The sequence below is a fragment of the Montipora capricornis genome, chromosome 14, assembly GCF_036669925.1.
Source record: "Montipora capricornis isolate CH-2021 chromosome 14, ASM3666992v2, whole genome shotgun sequence".
In the NCBI taxonomy this organism is placed as follows: Eukaryota; Metazoa; Cnidaria; class Anthozoa; order Scleractinia; family Acroporidae; genus Montipora; species Montipora capricornis.
Genome location: NC_090896.1, coordinates 3810853 through 3830852, shown reverse-complemented (window position 1 = coordinate 3830852; position 20000 = coordinate 3810853). Strand labels below are relative to the sequence as shown.

General features: G+C 37.6%; 2 protein-coding genes across 4 annotated transcripts in view; one reads left to right on the top strand and one right to left on the bottom strand.

Annotated features, from left to right (window-relative positions):
• Positions 1-6192: 6192 nt before the first annotated feature.
• LOC138033106 (sodium/potassium-transporting ATPase subunit beta-1-interacting protein 1-like) lies at positions 6193-15550 on the bottom strand. Of its 3 annotated transcripts, none has more exons than XM_068880868.1 (8): positions 15391-15550; positions 15076-15213; positions 11652-11732; positions 10449-10595; positions 10135-10176; positions 9389-9449; positions 8980-9066; positions 6193-7384 (listed from the first exon to the last, which is right to left on the bottom strand). In XM_068880868.1, exons 1-7 carry the CDS (start codon positions 15442-15444, stop codon positions 8984-8986), a joined length of 606 nt encoding a protein of 201 aa, XP_068736969.1. In that variant the 5' UTR covers positions 15445-15550; the 3' UTR covers positions 6193-7384; positions 8980-8983. The 3 variants fall into 3 exon arrangements, with proteins under 3 accessions (XP_068736969.1, XP_068736970.1, XP_068736968.1); XM_068880869.1 differs by having other exon boundaries at positions 8984-9066; XM_068880867.1 differs by having other exon boundaries at positions 8988-9066.
• Positions 15493-20000, top strand: part of LOC138033100 (U11/U12 small nuclear ribonucleoprotein 48 kDa protein-like) — a 24293-nt gene continuing 19785 nt past the window's right edge. The window contains exons 1-3 of the mRNA XM_068880860.1: positions 15493-15750; positions 19050-19163; positions 19787-19850. Coding sequence (XP_068736961.1) covers positions 15628-15750; positions 19050-19163; positions 19787-19850 — 301 coding nt within the window. The 5' untranslated portion in view covers positions 15493-15627. The remainder of the gene's footprint in view (positions 15751-19049; positions 19164-19786; positions 19851-20000) is intronic.

The window sequence follows — 20000 nt, the reverse complement described above, 5'->3', positions numbered from 1 at the left end:
TGAAATATCCAAAAAATAAATTGGTACGAGCGGTTTTCGAGTAAAATTTGGTGAATGCAAGGTTCGCATCTGTGTTGTCACGTTGTCGTCAAATCTGAAAATTGGTGACTTCACGTCGTCGTTATCAACGTACGTTTTGTGCCAATTTGAGCAAAACGTACGTTGAAACGTATCTTACGCACAATTTCCAACATCAGTGTGATTTTTAAATGTTTCTTTCCCGTACTCGTCAAAACTACCGCGTGAAATTACCAAATTAGAGGTTTTGACGACAACGTGGACAAACTACAGTGAATCCTTCAGTCTCTCTCTTTACTTCAAATCCGTCCGTACCAATCCAATTATAGGACACTAAGTACATATTATATATTGTAAACAAGATTGAATAATCCCGAAATACTTAGAATAGCTCAAACGTATATTTTGAAGTGACGTTTCCGTCCCGTAGCAGTCGCGGTTTCTGGGAGCTTAAGCAACGACAACGGCGATGGCAACGAGAACGTCACTAATTTGCATATATAGTGGGTAAAAACAATAGCTTTGCACGCCCTGCACGTGCGTTTTTCACTTTTGTCCATTTCGTTGCCGTCGTCAGCAAAACAACAAGGTGAAATAGCCAAGTTTTTGGTTTTATGAAGAACGTCAGCACTTGACGATAAATTTTCATTTTCTCTCCTAAAATGGAGTGCCGTTCCGACTGATGTCATCTTTGAGGAATTACCACACCCTTGTCATATTAAAAACGTTGAAATAGTCACGAAGCGATTAAAATAACGCAAATTTATATTTTGAGATGACGTTCTCGTTGCCGTCGCCGTTGTCGTTGCTTAAACTCCCTGTTGACCAACGACCGCCGTTGTTGTTGCCATTGCACGTTTTTCTATTAATTTTGTGCTATATAGCAAATCACTTAATGATTGGTCCCTCGGGAAACAGTTCATTTTGTTTACCTCCAATTTTAATGTTCCCCTCGGGACCAGTCTTTAAGTATTTAATATTGTTTTGTTGCGTTGTTGCTGTTTCCGTTGACGTTTCTCAAACTCCCTAACAGGGAGATCTCCAACGCGGTCGTCAACGAGAACGCCATAAAGCAACAATGGTTGTGAACGCATTTAGCAGAGTTAGCACTCTGCATTTAGGGAGGAAACACTAGTGTCAAATCAAGTTCTTTTGTTCAGTGTTCCCCCAGGGATTCAAAACACCAGAGAGTTGACACAAGAGTAGTGCAAACACTTGTGTTAAGGCCTGGCCAAACGCACGCAACATTTCAACGCAACATCTTGCAACATTGTTGAGCACAACATGTTGCGTACGTTCGGCCACCCTGTTGCGATATGTTGCGTGCGTTTGGCCAACCCATTCAGCGCAAGTCGCAACATCATGGAACAATAGGGCCGTTTATACGAGAGAAAATAAGCCGCGGCTTACTCTGGCCGCGGAGTACATAATACGCGAAAGGAACTATTCATACGAGTATAAACTCCCAGGTCAGGATAAGCCGCGGCTTGAGAAAGCCGTGAACGTAGATTTTGTACCATTTATGCGGGGTGTTGGCGTCTTATGTAAGCCGCGGCTTATTTTCTCTCGTATAAACGGCCCTAATGTTGCAAGACGTTGCGTTGAAATGTTGCAAGCGTTTGGCCAGGCCTTTACACTGAGTTTCTCTTAAGTGTCACCGCAACCAATATGATTGGTTAAGAGAGTAAAAATAATCGTGCAGCACGTGCGGAACGCATTGTGGCACGCATGTTTGCTGTACTGTGCACAACAACGACGTGAAATCACAAAGTTTGAGGTCTTAACGACAGCGTGGGCTCACAAATACAAACCGTTCACTCTATAGTTTTACTCTGAAACTGCTCGTACCAATTTCTTTTTAGGATACTTCACCCACAATCGCGAAAAACTTGCGATAGTGCAAAGTTATATTTTGAGGGGACGTTTTCATCATCTCATTTCTAACGGCACAAACTTTCAGGGACAAACGAAAAATGAAATTTCTGACGTTTGAGTGATCTGGGAACGAATTAGTCAGAAATTGATATTCTGACAGCACGGTTGAGAGGCTTGGGTTCGGTCAGGTGACTTCGGTGACTATTTAGGGCTTTTGGCGGGTGATTTCTGTCATTCTATGTCAGTCAGTCCTTCTGGTAGCTTTCCTTTCTTTTTTTGTTTATTTTATTATGGAAGGGTAGTGTAGGTATTGTATTATGCCTTTTCCTCGAGGTTCAGTGCCACTACATTAGATGAGGAATACGTTTCCACTTTTTTTGGCCACAAATAAGGAGTGGTTTTTTGGTGGTTTTTCGTGTCTGGCGTGGTACATTAAGTTTTCATTGTCTATTGCGTAGACTTGGTTCGTTATAAAGTATCCTTGTATCAAGCTTATTTCCATACGCGGCCCTTGTAACCATCAGATGGCTAACTACACTTTCCTAATAAACTATTTCATTTTTCATTCCACGTGTTAGTAGAGTCAGAATTACCAATAGTTTGAGAATAGCAGTACAATTAAATGAATATATAGCTATGGTTAAGAATATAAAGAAAAAAACAATAGGTTTTTTAATACAAATACCACAGCTAGTCCTTAAATACCAAAAGATCTTACTAATTAAAGAAATATTAATGAACTTTCATCGTGAAGCAATCTTTATTGAAACAAAGCAGCTCATAATAATATTTCAACAGGAATATTAATATCGAACTCGCCTGGCACATTATCTTACAATAATAATATCAATAAAAAAGGTTTTACAGTTAAAGCTGGCCAATAATAAACTGCTTTGCTATTTTGTAAGCAATATTTAAGGAATAACTGTTATTTCCGATTCTTTCTTAGTGTCCTTGGCCTAAAATTTAACTTTTACTTAAAAATACAAATTAGACTCGACTTAAAATTGTTAGTTTTAAATACTTCCGTCTAGTTTTCTTGACTGTCCAATACTTTAAGGATTCAAAATCTTTGATTGCATAAAAAAAATCAGACTACAGAACACAGCATTTATTTAGTAAAAATCTTCTGTAGACTATACATTATGAATTTACAAAACTTCTGGGATAAAATTACAATTATTACTCCAGATCTCGCACTATTAAAAGCAATAAATGAACGACATATTTTCTTAATGGAGTAACTAACGTAAAAATTGAAAGGTAACAAACTTTTACGTTACAGCCACTGAGCAAATAAAATTAATATCCTTTGGATTCTATTAACAAAATGATTTTAATCTCTTTGACGTCGTTTATGGTTTAGAGAGGTGGCCTTTGCGAACAGAGAGGTATTGAGGACCATAACCAATGAGTAACTTTATGCCCTTTTGAAACACTGCGGGGTAGCTTTACCGCCGATTTCTTTCAAGTTCAGGGTCCAGCTGGTATGTTTGAACAGCTCGGCCCAGATATACAAAAATCATGTATTACACCCGCAAGATGTTTCAACGAGAGACTGGAATGTTAAACTACTCAACGTTCAGAAAGGACATCACTGGCGAACGCGTGTGTTGAAACAAATAACTCATTTATTAATAAAATCTAAAGAGGAAAGTGTTTTGCATTCCTTGGTCATGTGTGGGAATGACATAGACCTTTTGCATAAATGGCACCCAAATTTGAATAACAATACTTGATACATCCTTAGTCTCACATTCATGAAAAAAATCTTTTGTCTTGAAACATAAACACGACGCTACGGATGTATCAAGTATTGTTATTCAAATTTGGGCGCCATTTATGCAAAGGGTCTATTGTTTCCTTTCAATTAAACTACGGATATACCCAGTGGTTGAACTATGGCAAGAGTTTTCGTTAGTTTGGTTTTAAGCAGCAATAGGAGAAAAGAGTGGCTCGTCTGTGGCAAAATCCTCTGGGCCCGGTTGTTCAAAAGCCGATTAATACTGATCCCACGTTAAAAATTAACCAAGGAGTTTATTTATCTACTCCCAAATGCTCGTCAGCGCTGATATTCGACCAAAATTTACATTAGGAGAAGTCAGTCTTGAAAAACAAAAATAGGCAAAACAAACTTTCACCAAAAGCTGAAAAAATGAAACAAAAGTTTACGCTAATCCTGGATTAAGTTAATCGGCTTTCGAACAACAGGTTTTGTGTTTGCATCGTTTCTCTAACACAAAACCACAAATACTGCGTAATAGGCTAGTTTCGAATTGTGCAGCAACAAAAGAACAGAGTCGAGATTCAGGGAAATAATTTCCATTTTTCTTTGTTTTGAATATATAAGAAATATACTAATTATTCTCCTGAACAGGTCTAGCCTCTCTTCTTTTGTTGCAACACGATTCGAAACTAGCCTTTGTTTGCAATGGCGAGGCAATTATTAAAAACCAGCTTCACTTGCCCAAAGAGGGCTTCGTTACCACACAAAAGGAAACGTAAAGAAGCCCTTTTGGAGCTCGAATATACATGTACATCACGCCAGTGGTCGATTGGTTTACAATGTGAACACTCAGGCTTTCCATCATGCCCAAACGTTTACAAAATCAAAAATCAAGGGTTCTTCAACCTAGTTTGTAACACCAGCAACACCAGCGCAAGAAATAAGGTGTTGTTAATACCGTGTCCTTTGTACAAAGACGTTGCTTGTGCATGAAATTAATTTTGTGTCTTAAGGACGTTCGCGCTAATTGTTTGTGCGCAACGTTACTGCGCAGGTAACGCGACTGTAATATGTCACGCATTACTTCGAGCATTAGTGAAGTTGAGGTTTTAAAACCTTTGCAAAAACCGTGGACGATAAGTCTTGCACAGCGTTGGATCAGAGAAGATCGTGATCAGTGAAAATTGATCTAAAATATTTATGAAAGTCAAGTAGACTACTGCACGACTGATATTCGCGAGGTTTTATCAGTCGTGCACTAGTCTACTTGACTTTCATACAAGTTTTTCAAGCATCAGTCAAAATAACATGGCGACAAAAACGCCGAGGAAAAAATTCCAGGCCGGCAAAAGAATGGCACATTTATTTCCGAATCATCATGAAACTTCAAAGAGAAGTGAGCGGGAGGATGGAAAAGCTCTGGAAAAGGTAGCTGATCGAGTAGACTAGTGGCTGAAAGTTTGGAAAACTCGAGGACGAACCGTTGCGTAAATTTAATGGGGCTGTTTCTTTTTAATGTTTTTATTACCCTACGAACTTAAGTTCAAAGTGAATGCATGTTTTTAAAGTTCTTTTCCTTTACTTTCGTGAAAATTGAGCAGTATTTTCGTCCTCGTCTGCTTGAATAGTGCGGACCTGCGTGGAAACAATCAGCGATTGAATTTCACAAAAAACACACTCCAGAGGATGAGTATGACGGCAATGGAGAGATATTATACAAAACACCAACCAAATGAAGATGATCCCTGCTTAAAACTTCGTTGCTATGCTCGAGAAAGGTTTTTTTTTTTCGGTAAAAACCTTTCACTTGGGTTCCAGTCCTTGCCCGACAGGTCACGCAAAAGCGTGACAAACGAACTTTTCCAAGAGCTTTGCAAAATCACATCGATTTTACTCATTCAGATCATCGGTGACCCCTATTTTTTTAATCATGAATCACTTACTTTACTTACTATGTACAAAATATGATGAAATGAAAAAATTCTCACCGTAAGAAGTTATCTTTTTTTAACATTTTCTTTCCTCGTGCCATCGAATTCTGGTAGTGGTTGCAACGGATAGAGCTTACGAAAACGCTCGTCGAGGATGAACTCTACTGTTTACCACATCCCTAGCGGCATACAATTATCTAAAAATCTCACTCCTAAAAACCTATGCACGGAAACTTTCACTCCAACAGTTTATTTTTATGATTTTCGATGGATGAGCAGATGAGCCTACATCTTGCTATTATGACCGATTTCTCGAAATTAAGGCATTTTTCCACTGCCATTTTCTCCGAAACAAAGTCGGTGACCCCCATTTTTTTTTTCATTTTTGGAGTAAGTACTTTATGACCTAACTCTAGGCGAGAAATGAAGAAAATCTCACCGTAGGAAGATTTTGGCGCGAACGTCCTTAAGGAGCCCACATACGGGGAAACAATGTTGCGGAAACATTGTTGTAGAAGCAAAATTTGCTTTCCTCAGCAAAGGGTTCCTCGTTTGTGCACTGAGGAAACATTCCAGGAAACAGTGTTTCCTTGTTTGCGGGTTCTGTTACATTCTTAGACAAGCCCCTAGTAATAACCTTGCTTCCAATTATACTCATTTATTGCACAGATCTATCTTCCCTCACCTAAACTACACGAACCAGTGGCCCTATATATGTTCAGGCTAACTACAGATTCACTTTGCTGCATCTATCATGCAAAATATTATCACTATGCCTCATTAAAATACACATAACTTCTTCTTCTGTACAGTGTACAAGATTGAAAATTTATGTTACAAAACATTCCCATGAAGCAGTGTTCTTGACTAAACACCAATAAAGCCAAAAACGTCACATAAAAACTTTGACTCTGTAGTCTTCCTAATTTCAATCAAAATAATTTAAATGAAACTGTTTATGCCCAAGTTACTTCAACTTCTTCCCTGCTTGCCAGGGGATTCCTTGATTTCCCTAACTTGCGCAAAGAAAAGGAAACCCCTGCACACTGATCTCCTCGACGTTTTCCAGAACTTTGGATGAACAATTTAACCCTTAAACAGTTTAAAATCACCAGTTTGAATTTTACTGCATGCCTGCCCAATGGCGGAAGACTGTCATTTCGGAATGAGGTATCTAGGAGGTATACAGTTGCTTCATATCTGATGAACGGGAACAATCGAATTTTAACAATTGAAGCTCTTTTAAGCAATATTCTTATGCACACTGAAGTGACGTGGTCTTTGCTTCACCTTGTGCATGCAGGACAGTTTATCAAGGAGATCCATGCAGAGCTTTCATTTCCAACTTCTGACTTAAATTTTAAAATTGCACTGTACAAGCTAAAAGTAACACTGTTGTTTCCATGTCATTTGTTCAAATGTTCTATCCTAGCAGCAGTGGGCAAACCATTGACATTTTAAAAAAGGTGTAAAAATCATAATAATAATAATAATAATAATCATTCATCATTACTATTACTATCTATGTAAAACTGCTTGATGCACAATAAATATTCACCTAATTAAATTGTATGAATCAATGCTGCAATAATAGTTTTTAGTGACTATTAAATTTAAGCAAACCTTCTCTGATAGCTTTAGTGACCCCCAACATCAGAGTTCCAAACATATGCACACACAACAGCATACCTTTGGCTGCATAACAACCGATGAAAAATATTCCTAGATATAACTGGTAGATAAAACCCTTCATGCCTTCTTGAGTAGTACTAGTCTTTTCTGCATATATTCCACAAATTTAAATTTGATCAGTGTGTTGGCATTTCAAGACGATCTAAAAGAAAGCAAGAGGAACCAATTTATTGTGTAACAGGGATGTAACCACTTATTGGTGAACAACTGACGAGTATTACAGTGTATCACGATTATTATTCATTTAAGAAATTATTTTAAATACATGTTAAATACATGTGTCTAAATTTGGTTATGTTTCATTTAAAATGGATAGCTCATCCAGCCAAAATTCACTAGGTGTCTCAGTTTTCTCTGAGTTTATATATTTTACTTGATGACGGCTACAGCTAGAGCAATGCCATGAAGCAAGAATATTATTGGTTAAAAAAGGAAAAATACATACTCCTGCTGAGCGTGCAACACAAATTTCCATGCATTTCTCTGCTGTACTCCACAAAACAACAATGTGAAATCACCAAATTTTAGGTCTTGATGACAATGTGAGCATATAACAATGAAACAGTCATTTCCCGTTTTGACTTTAAAACCATTCGTACCCATCAGAGTTAATAAACTCTGTACCCATTCAGTTACAGGATAGTTTGCCTGTATTGTACAAGGTGAACAAGACAGAATAATCGCAAAATACTTGCGATAGCGCTAAGTTATTAATATTTTGGACTGACGTTTTCGTTGCTGTAGCAGTTATCTTTGCTTAATTAACTCCCTACTAACTGTCAATGGCAGAAGTGACAGGGATGAATGGGGTAGGAACATCTAGGTCCACTTGAAAACTATTGTCCCCTTTAATTAACCCATTCTGGATGCTTATAGATTTTACTTTGTCTAATGCACCTATCAATGTAAACCCCGCAGGGGGGGGGGGGGGGGTGGGTGGGGAAGTGCGGGCAAGGGGCGGAACAATTGTTAAAAAATTTCAATCAAATTCCCCAGGGTGGGAAACTAACATCAATCAAAAGTGCCAAAAAAAGCCCCATCGTGGGGCAAAGAATCTAAACAAACAATACTATAACACCACATAAAACAAATAAAAGAACATTTGAAACTGGGTAAGTTCAGGATTAATATGTTCTGCATGTTGAAACAGGTCGTATCAGTGACCCATAAAATACTCTGACCTTGTGGTGGAATTTGATTTCAATCAGATGGGAACTTAAGGATAAAAACTTTCTCGAAATAGACAATATCTGCTTAGCGTACAGTTTAAATTATCGGATTATGGCGACGAAAACAAATAAAAACTTCATACCTTTCTCCAACTGAAGCGTGACTTAGGGACAGACTTTGGTAACCACGTTTGAATTGATACCAGACTTCTTCTGGTCAAAGTCATATGTCCCGTGCCCGGGGTCGCTTTGCGATCAAAAGCCCAACAGGGGGAATAGTCTCAGGCGTCAAATCCCTGCCTATTGCCCGTCAGGTGGACGTTTTCAAATCAACATTCATTTTAATCTTGGCTGCGCGTAACCAAAAACACTTTGAATGGTTTCTAAAATAGCCACTTTGAAGGAAATTTGGCCATTAATTTTTGTTTGCCAATCAGTAAACAGGCCTAGGTCTCCTTTGCTCTCCAGATTTTTACTACAATCCATGAAACTGCCCCTTTAAGGCCAGTTTTGACCAAAAAACAGTAAAATTGCCATGACTGCCATGAAAGGAATACTTTATACTTACTTACTCACATCGGCTGCATTTGCAGGCGTGATGACTTTGACGGTGGGTGATGGGCTGAGTTGGAATCAAAGCCGCCAATAAAATCAACTGTAAGGTAAAGTCTTGACTTATTAAATAGCCATCATTTGCAAGAACATTACGCATTTAGCATTGTATGCATAGTGTAACTGTTTTTCAGTGAGCCAAAAATGAAAACAATGTTGTGTCAATAGACCTTTTTGCAGATATGGCAGCTATTTTGATTTTTATTGTTTCAAATACCTATTATGGGATGCCCAGGGGGCAAATACATATTAATTTTCCATCTGGAGCATCCCATAATGTCTTTCGAAACATGCAATAGAAATCAAAATGGCTGCTGTATCTGCAAAAAGGTCCATTACAAGCCATAAAAAAAATTGAAACTCACAGTGATCGTCTTCTTCCATAAAAGATCTTGCCACCCAACAACCTAACCAAAAGCCTGCAAACTATATACATACAAAATATTAAGTATTAACCCATGCCATCCAGCTCTGAGAGGGTGTTGTGTACCATTTCACGTCCGATACTTTGACGCCATAAATTTGTAGCATGTAAAAAGCATTTCTAGTTGTTTCATTTAGAGTGATTTATGGGGGACCCTGGTATAATCCTTTCAGGGTCATTCCCAAGGTGCTTGCCATTGGCCTTATAACAGAAAAATTAATAACCATGCATGTCCGGCACTTTCATTATAAAATCCGGTAACTTTGGAAAGCTATCGAAAACCCTCAGCTGGTCTAAAGCCAGACGATTTTACTAAATTTCAATGGAGGCCGCTTATTGAATAAATGGGTTAATTTCTAGTTTTCTGCTTTTATGGCTATTTCAGGGACATCTCTAGTTCATTGCAAGTTTTGAACTTGAAACCTGGTTACAGGGAATTCCTTTACCCATAAAATACTCAGTCTTATCATAAAAAAAAACCATGATGATTCATCTGTGCAAAATCAACCTTTATCCAGGCAACTTCATTGTCACAAACTTAAAAAACACCAGGCTGGTTAAAAAACAAAACAAAAAAAATAACACTACATTTACCTATCAATAATAATAATTATTAAATAAATTAAAATGAAGACTGCAATTATCTGCAAGGTGTATGAAAACTATGAATCCAGAAATAGTACTTACCGCTAGTATACATTCTGCTCCTGACTGAATTGACTCCACATACTGAAAGGAGATAAGAAAATACATCATTCTGTCAATATGCTCTAAGTATGGTTAGCGCTAACCATTGTTGAATACCATGGAAACTAATAGGTTTTGATAACTCTTAACCAACAGTTAGCGCTACCTCTAAGTCCAGTTGCATGTCAACATTGTCATTGTCATCATCACATTAAGGGTGCTAGCTGTTGCATTAAAATGGCACTTTGCAACAACATGCAGTGAAGGTAAAAAAACAGAAAAGAAAAAACGTTCAAAGAACACAAAAAACCAACCGTAAAATGAAGAAGACATCCCTCAATTGCTGATGTTTTGGTTCCAGCATTGGCCGATGTATCAATAGTGGTAACAGGTTTGCATCCAATACCATTTTTGGCCCAGAAACTCTGGTGATCAGTTTTCAAACTTAACCAATCGTCTGTCTAAATTGAGAAAGAACAAAATATACACGCAATGTTTTTATATCATTAGAATGGTGAGTGAAACGCTTTGCAACAATAAAAAAAGCAATATTGTTGATCAACAAAATGTTTTGTTCTTGTTCACCAAATGCTGAGGTGTGTTTCTGATGCCTTACTTCCCAACATTGTAAGAAATCACTTCCTTATTTAGCACAATGAATATTGACTTTTACTCCATGGACTTCTGGGCTGTTCAAGACTGTATTCATTTGATTGAATGAGGGACAGACAAGTTTACAGACCAACCAAGCAATCTACTAAATGACCACAAGCACTGTTTCATTTGTCCAGACCTAACACGACGACCTAACACCGTATCTCTAACAATGCGGCCCAGGGGTTGTCTTTTTATAAGAGCAGTCTTTAAATAGAGCACTTAGTCTAGACTACTTCCCAAGAGATAGACTAAGTGTTCAAACCCAAGCTGGACCAATGCTCTCAGGGTCTTGAAATAACTGAGGAGAAAAACTATTTCCTTGGCAATTACATATACAAATGGTTTGCCTTTTGAGTTTCGTTTGCTCTCTTTGGTACGCTAATGAACCATATTAACCCATTGAACCCTGGAAGTGAGACTTAATGGATTTCACTGTCTAATGCCAGACCATTTTACTTGTCAATGGGGGCATCGTAGGGTGTTTGGGTTGCCAATGCGTTAAAGATGCAGCCGCGTACCCAATATACATGAACACCCTGTACACGGTAGACAGCTTCAATTTAAGCAGACTGTCGGTTATACTAAGTTTATACTCGTGTTGTATTATCGATCACTAGGATTCTTTCCAAGTGGACCACTTATGCTCAATAAAGTCCCTGGCAGCACCCAGATGACGGCCTTGTTGGGAACATCACACATCCTCAGAAAGGTACTGCGTCTCTGAGCTGGGGGGTGAGACGTGGCATAGAACACCCAGCAAGAACTAAAAGCTGGAGAGAATCTCATAATAATAATAATAATAATAATAATAATAATAATATCTTTACTCTAGTGCTGATGTAGTCCATTGGTTTACTTACATGTGTGACTCTGTCAATCTCCAAGTAAAGTGAAATTATGAACAAATTTATTCCAAACCAAAGAAGGCACCAGACTGAATACTGAAGAAAAAAAGTAGAATGAAAAAATCTGAACTCATGAAATTTAAAGGAAACATGAAGTATAGATGAGTGATAATTTAAAAATATATAGATTGAACCAAGCCTAAAAGCAAAGCTCCTGTGTTATTATTTACACCAACTTGAGCCTGCAATTAACAACCAGTACCTGATCAACAGTCAACTTAAAAAAGTTGACCTCAACAAGCTCTAAACTTGATCCGGCAATATGGTTATGTGATACTGGTCAGTGGATACCTTGTTTTGACAGGTGTTAATTTGCCAATTTACATGGATGACTGATATCAAGATTATTCCTACCAAAAAACATGGGTTTCACCAGATATTCACATTGGAATACATAAAGGAGTGGACAGTCATACGGTTGATCAAAACCAACTTTTCTTGGACAGATGGGTTACCATATTAATGTTTCTTACACATGGTGCTCCACTATGATTGGCTCTTTCATAAAATTTAAAACAAAGATATTTCAATAACCTTCAAAAAAATCAACATTACAAGCAGGTACTGTATATTATGAAAAATGTAGGTGTAAAATAGTGTATTAAACAGACTGAGGCAAGAAAGCATGGACAGAGCTTTCATTCAACCCTGTAAAGTACAGAACTGAATTCCACCTATTAAAGGCAGCTCATAGAGCCTTGCACGATACTTAATGGCCGTAGCCTATTTAACTCTTTAAAGACGTCAGGGCCCGGTTGTTCAAAAGCCAATTAACGCTAACCCCAGATTAAAAATTAACCAAGGAGTTTATTCCTCTACTCCCAAATGCTGTTCAACGCTGATATTCGGCAAAAATTTTAATTAGAAAAAGTCCATCTTGAAAGACAAAAATAAACAAAAGAAACTGTCACCAAAAAGTTGAAAACATTAAACAAAAGCTGACGCTAATCCTGGATTAAATTAATCTGCCTTCGAACAACCGGGCCCAGGTTACTATGTAGGAACCTACAGTCCAATACCATACTACAACTCGTTGTGCCTGAAAACGGGACATTTCAAGACTCAGCTTCTTGATTATACATGTACACGTGTTTACTTTAATTAAAAATTTGCCGAATGACAATTTAGAGTTGAGATTTACGTTAAAACATATTTTGCTGGGAAAGTTTTTCGATTGTAATAAGATATGGCTGAATCCAAATTAGTTTTGTTAATTAAATGAAATAGAGATATGTACAGTGTATTTCCTTTCTTTAAGTGTAAAAATTGTAACATAGATAATTTATAACTTGCACTTAAAATTCAAAAGAATATTTAACCTTGAACAAGGACAATAATTTTGCAATCACACAAAAGAATACTAAAATGGTGGCCATTTTGGAATAAGGATTATTTCACAAACATTTTACATATTAACTTGCCACTTACGTCAATTTTTTTATGTTTGATAAGGATGACATGACATCATTGAAACTTAACGTTACTATTGATACTCTTTTAAAATGTTTTAATGAAAATAAATAGACACTAAATTTTGAAAGCAGTTAGTATAAACTTGCCACTTACATGTTAAATTAATTTACTTACATTGAACTTTCAATAACCATGACATGAAATCATTGAAACATAATTCCACTTTTATTGTTACTCTAAAAATGTTCAATAGATCTAATCTACCCAATTCAACATTGAATTGGCTACAACATTGAGTTAGCCGATTAGGTCTATGACATAGATTCTCACAGGAAATTTTGTGATCAGTGATCAGAAGAACATGTAGTTCAATGTTACAGTATTAATGATCCTGAGTCTTTTATATCAGTCAATTTGATGCAACCCCACTATGACTACTGTGTGACAGGACTTGTGAGCATGTTGTGATTTGGTTTCCTCCCAGTTTCTACGAATCATTGTTCCTGTTGTCCAGTCCTTTATTTTTGGGTTCTTTGGGTAATAAGCCTGCCACACTCTACTTTGCAAGAGCTGATAATTATTATTAACCACCCTTAAAACACGTTATCACAGGATTCACATGATGAGCAAAAGGCATGTTTTTATTTGTAACTCACACAAAAGTTACAGAGTTTAATTTCCATAGGATTGAAATGGGACACCAACTTGGCTGTTGTTTTGTTGTTTAGGGAAATCAGGATGGATGCCGTGACAACAAGTGAAAAGCAAGGATGGACGATGCCAATTACAGTAGTTTTCTCTCTGGATAATGAAATTTTTATATTATTATCCAGACAGCTGCAAACCACTGTACACAAAGAGTTCAGACACTGTTCCTTCAATTTCTTTAACAAAGTAACATAACTCAGCTGTATCTGTTTTTGGGGGTGGGAAAGTCACATTAATGAGAACTGACTTATAAAAAGTGATGATGTAATGCACCTAAAAATATTAAGCCTGACGGGAAGGGGGTGGGGGGGTCGGGCTAACCACAGGAATTTGATTGTGAGGTCTGTCCCCACGATAGGGATTTTGATCGGATGAAGGACATTTGACCACCCTCACTTGCCGCCAGGTGGGGATTTTGACCAGTTATTTTCTCCCAGGGGTGGGGAATTTGATTTTTTTTAAAAAGAATATGCCAAAATCTCCAACCCATGCCTGACCCCCCAACCCTTGGGCTTAACATTGATAGGTGTATCAAGGAAGTTAAGCTTAACCCTAAAAATAACTTTTAATTACTGAAGAACTGTAGAAGATGATAATGTCCCTACAGTTTTGCCCAGGTTTGTGGAAAAAGACATATCATAATGCCACTCAACTGATACCAGATAAGATAAGCGCATTTGCTACAAATCCTTCAAGTGACTGACAGACAATAGGTATAACAAACACTATTGATAACTCAATTGACACAAATTGCTGTTCCAATTGAGTAGCAATTCAAATTAAAGAGGTCGAAAATTTCAATTGCGGAAAAACAAGACGACAGGGACTAAAACGCAAAAACATATTGCCATTCAATATTTAATACCTCTGTTTCCTGACAAACGTTACTTTCATTCGACGCAACGATGAAAACATTCTGGAACGTTTCATCCAACATTAATTAACACAATGTCACGTAAAGAGCACATTTTTGTTTTTTCTTCAAATACTCAAGATAAAAATAGTAGGAGGAAATTAAAAGACTGATCTGTTCCTTCTGCTTCTAACTACTGAATCAACCCCAGTTTTCGCGATGTTCGTAAAACAGGAAATGCAAATTTTGGATATATTCGATCTCTCAGCGAGAGTTCGCGACTCCTGTTGAGAGAAGATTCGCGGCATTGTGTATGTACAAAATTCGGCACTTTAAAATTACATTTCTTAAGACTACTGCTTGAAATTTAAAAGGAATGAAAACCGATCTGTTCTTTAGGCTTACCGTGATGATGTATGGCGTGCGGTACTGATGGACTCCGAATATTCCAACGATTAAAAAGGCAATATGGATGAAGTTAGCGATAATGGGTGCCCACATAAACCCAAGAAAATCGAACACTTGTCGCTCAAGTACTAAAAGCTGTAAAGAAAACAATATTGCAAGGCATAGTGTTAGCAATAACTTGCCTGTTGGTCAAATTTTGTCGACTTAACTCCAGTCTAGCTACTCTAAAGCTCGCGTCCCATGTCACAGGACAATTGCAACAGTTCACAAATTTCATACCGAGCATAAGACACAATACAGAACGACACTTACTAACTGAAGAACTAAAAGAATGAGAAGGATGTTTCTTCCTCGGCAAAAGCCCATGTTTGTTAAATTTTGTGCAATGACTTGGTTCAAAACGAAGCACAATTCCAAGACATACCAACACAACAAATCAGCTTTATTTGTGGGGCTCTTATCCTTCGATGGCAGACGCCAAATATGGAAGTGTGTATAATGCGAGACACTGGGGAATAGTTCCTAGTTTCCCACGTCATACAGTTCAAGATGGCGGACGCTTATGAGGAAAAATGTCTCGGCGAAATTTCTGCGTTTTTGGATCAAAGTGCACGCGAAATGGAAGCAATACTGCATAAATTAGATTGGGAAAAGGAGAAAATTTTGGAAGTGGTAAGAATTCTGGTTATAAAAGTCACCGTCGTTTTTCTGTACAACTGGATCAATCACTACCCAGTGGATAACTCAATTGATTTTGCTAATGTTTATCCTGGATAGTGATTTATCCGATCCGGTGGATAGCATTATCCACCTTTTAAACAACCGAGGTCTGATAGATATTTCCAGCAACAACAACAACAACGACAACAAAACTCTATTCGTGCCCAGAAATTATATAGAGTTAACATAAATACAGAAAGAAAAAAAATACAAGGGAAAAGAGCACAGCCACTTAGAAATAGCTAGGCTAATCGAGCTAAGTGGCTAGGCCAAGCGGAAAATTTGCAAATACCCTACATTAACATAGAACTACGGACACGATTTACCGTTCACGCACACACGCGCACAACACAAATAGCAATAGACAAGATGAAGTGCACACGTTAAACTGGACGAGCAAGCAAGAGGAATCACCATGATCTTATTTACTTTCCTTTGTCATATGAAAGTACTAAGACACAGTACTTGGAACTAGTTTTTCTGTTCAAAGTTTCCATCTCTGCAGCCCAAGAAGTGATCACAGAGATTAAATGCCTTTAACTTTATTTGACTTTATTAGTCATTTTTTACTGAGCGAATATTATGGACATTAACTTTATTTTGTTTGACACATGTCAGTGGGCCCGGTTCTAGGGGGGAGGGTCCAGTAAACAGAATGAAGTGTTTAGTAGTAAAACTTCAGCCTAGTTCACAGGGATGAATAAATTTCGTATACACAAGTAAATAATAGAGAGACAGACCAAACACCCAAGGTGATTTGCCTGTCGTAACAAAATTTAAAAAATGGGGGGTCTCTCTTCTTGCTGGTAAGAAAAGAGACCCTAAAAACGAAGTTGTGCCTGCCAAATAAGTTGTTGACCTACAGGTGTACAGTACCGCTCAGAATTAACCTAACATGGAACGCGTTCGCTAACGCAATCAGAACGAAACTTGAACGAGAAATGGAACAGCAACAGAACGGATTTGGAACGGGGGCAGAACGGATATGGAACAAACAAGTTCTCTTTAACCTGTTCTCTAGAACACGTTCTCATCTGCAGGAACGCGTTCTAGAGAACGTTCCCCCTTAGCGAGATTTACGTGTACTTTGTGAAATCCACATTTGTTAGCATTAGGCGCGTGTCGCTTGACACCCGGCCCGGTTAAAAAAGGGATTGGTGTTCAAGGCCGCTAAATTAAGCGCTTGATTTTAAGACTACAATTGGGAAACTGTAATAATCTGAAAACGGAGATGGAAAGTACATTTCATGTGCATTTAGCTGGTAAAGAGAAAGCTTCAAAACATCTTTCTGTTTTCAATTAAGAACAAAACAAAAAACCCGCACTTCAAATCAGCGAGAAAAACAGCTGCAGTGAACGCGATTGAGATGTTCGTGTAAATATTTTATTTTTCTCAATATAGCCAAAGAGGCTTGAAAATTTACGTACACATTAGTTGGATAATACCGTTCATCCACAGACAATGAGTACTTTAGAGTTGTAGAACCAGAACTAGCGTTACGCGACTAGTTTTTGCACTAAATTTTTAACCATCACGCCAAAAAATTATCGTTTGATCTGTGGTTTGGTTCGTTCGGTTTGAATCGTTTGTAAAACACTGGGTTTCCTTCACTTTAATCGTTCCTTTAAGATATTTCTTTTGTACATAACCGAAAATAGACGTAAAAATTCCACTAGCCGTGAAATGCGCGCAAACAAAACAACTGGCTCGTTCTGCTTCACTAAACAAGTTTGGTTGCCTAGCACGTGACAATTTTTACACAATACGTGACTAATTCTCTCACGCAAAGTACAAACTTTAAACCTTCGAAAACTTTAAAACGCTCAAAACCTTTCTTTTTTTCCATTCTTTCAAACGATAGCTGCCGCGGACCAAACGAACGATAGAAAGGTTAAAGCGATACAAACGATAGAAACGAAATTAAAAGTGCGATGTTTCGGATCAAAATGTAACACGTCCAACGAAAAATTTTCGGATTCCACCAATTTTGTCTTTGTGCTGTCCGCTAACAAAGCAAAATCAACACAAGGAAAGTATCAAAATAAACAGCAGACATAATAGACAAGCTTTTTTTCGGTATTATTCCAGATAAATACTTTGTAACAAAGAAATAACAGATAAACTTCGGGTATTGTCGGTAAGCGTTTGACAACCAATACCGTGCGCAAGGCCAAATTTATACATAAGTCGTCTTTTGTCCTTGTTTTGCTCACTTTTTGTATACAATCAAATATTATATTTTTGCACCATTGAAAAAGAAATCTTATTGATCACTGCAATAATTTAACTGTTTTTTTTATATCTCTAGCGCAAAAACCTCGTTTTAGGAAAAGACTAACTGCTTGACGAAGTTACAATCCCATCTTCATCTCGCAGTGAATGTTACCGGTTTTTGTGAACGCGTTCAAAGGAACGCGTTCTTTTTCTTGTAAATGCGTTACATGGAACGCGTCCAATGGAACAAAAGAGAACAGAGCTGGAACGGATTCGGAACGAGTATAGAACGGATATAGAACGGATAAGAGAACGGAAATTGAACGAATATGTAACGCGTTCCGTTCAGCGTTCCCTGTTAGGTTAATTCTGAGCGGTACTGTAATAACTCTATTCCAGGGATAAATATGCCTCATTCCACTCCCTGGAATAGAGTTATTACAACTTTCAGGAACTGGCCCCAGGTCAGGCCATTAATTGTTATAATTGGCTGGCTTGCATGAGATAAACATGCCTGAAAAAAGACAGTCAATACATAATGGGTTATTGACCAAGTGTGATGTCAAGATGGCAGGATATTGTCCAAGGTCTTTTTTTGTGTGTTTATGGACTGAGACAAAGTCGAGGTTCATAAACATGCAAAAGAAAAAAAAATTGGGCTAATATCGAGCCATCTTGACCGAACAAGCTTGGTCAATAAAGGATTTATTATATGGGATAAAACACCAAAAAATGATCTTTGATCTTGCAGGACCAAGCGAGAAATCCCGAGCGGGCAAGATAGCTCCATCTTGCCCACTCGGGTAGACAATCACAGGGCGGGATTTGGTTCATCTTGCCCGCTCACTGAGCTAGTCACGTAATAAATTAAGTTAAATGCTTTATAATAGAATTAACATACATGTACTTGTATTCTGTTACTCTATTGTTGTTTACTGAAATTGTGTTAAACTGAAAATCCCTTAGTACAACTATACAAGTTCCATCACATTCTATATCTTTTCTTCACGGTTGTTGGATTCTTTTTTTACTCAAGGACAACCTGAAGTTGGTTCATTGTCCAGTAAATCACTCACATACAGTGCCATTAGCAAGTCTTGAGAAACATATCAATGACTGCAAATTCAGGTCTCAGGGATTGAAGCCACAGGTAAATATCACTTTTAACCATTGACATGCAGAGGTTTCAATAAAATTTGAAGTTGACGGCTGGTTTGAGTAGAGTATTTTACAGACTGTATCAAAAAGGGACCCAATGACCCCTTTCTCTGAAGGTGTCTGGGGGCATGCCAATTTTGAAAGGAAGGCGGCAGATGCCATATTTCAATCAAAGCAATATTAAGGATCACATTTAGATGACTTCATGTTGTCATTGTCAAAATGAATTTTAATCTTAGGTTTGAAAGAGTCGGTCTTTAACGTCAATTTAGGGGGAAAGAGTAGCCGACTTCTCTGGGTGAAGTAACTGCATGGCACTTTAAGGTCTTTGCCGATTTTCCTGCAAATGTTTGTTTAAATCTACCACCCTTCACTCGTATAATTTAATTACCGATAGTCACCATAAGGTTTTTCAGTCACTACTAAATGATATCATGGAGACATGAAAATGTTATGTTAATTTACTTATGGTATTTTTATTACAAATCAGACTACAAATTAATGTTGTCACTCATGTACTGTACATAACTTCAAATATACAGTACTTGCTTTCTCTCTTGTGTCAGACAATACCACACATGCATTATTTTGAGTGTTTTTTTGGCTTTCTTGTAGGCTGATTGCGACAATCCAGACTTCTTCTATGAGACGTCTAAAGCTGTAATCTCAGTCTTTGTTGGTGAGTCAGAATTGTCATTAGCACTTGTCTAATATATACTGTATACATAGACAACAGAGAACTTTTATTATCCAGCAAATTTGAAATAAGAATACTTGTAGTACATGTACCATTCATGTACAACACTATGTATAGATGATTCTGTGACAA

Coding starts and splice junctions, on each gene's coding strand:
- LOC138033106 (XM_068880867.1), bottom strand. CDS start 15,444: ATGGGCTTTTGCCGAGGAAGAAACATCCTTCTCATTCTTTTAGTTCTT. Junction 15,214..15,390: donor TTCTTTTAGTTCTTCAGTTA/GTAAGTGTCGTT, acceptor TTTTCTTTACAG/CTTTTAGTACTTGAGCGACA. Junction 9,067..9,388: donor TATGGAAGAAGACGATCACT/GTGAGTTTCAAT, acceptor TTTACCTTACAG/TTGATTTTATTGGCGGCTTT.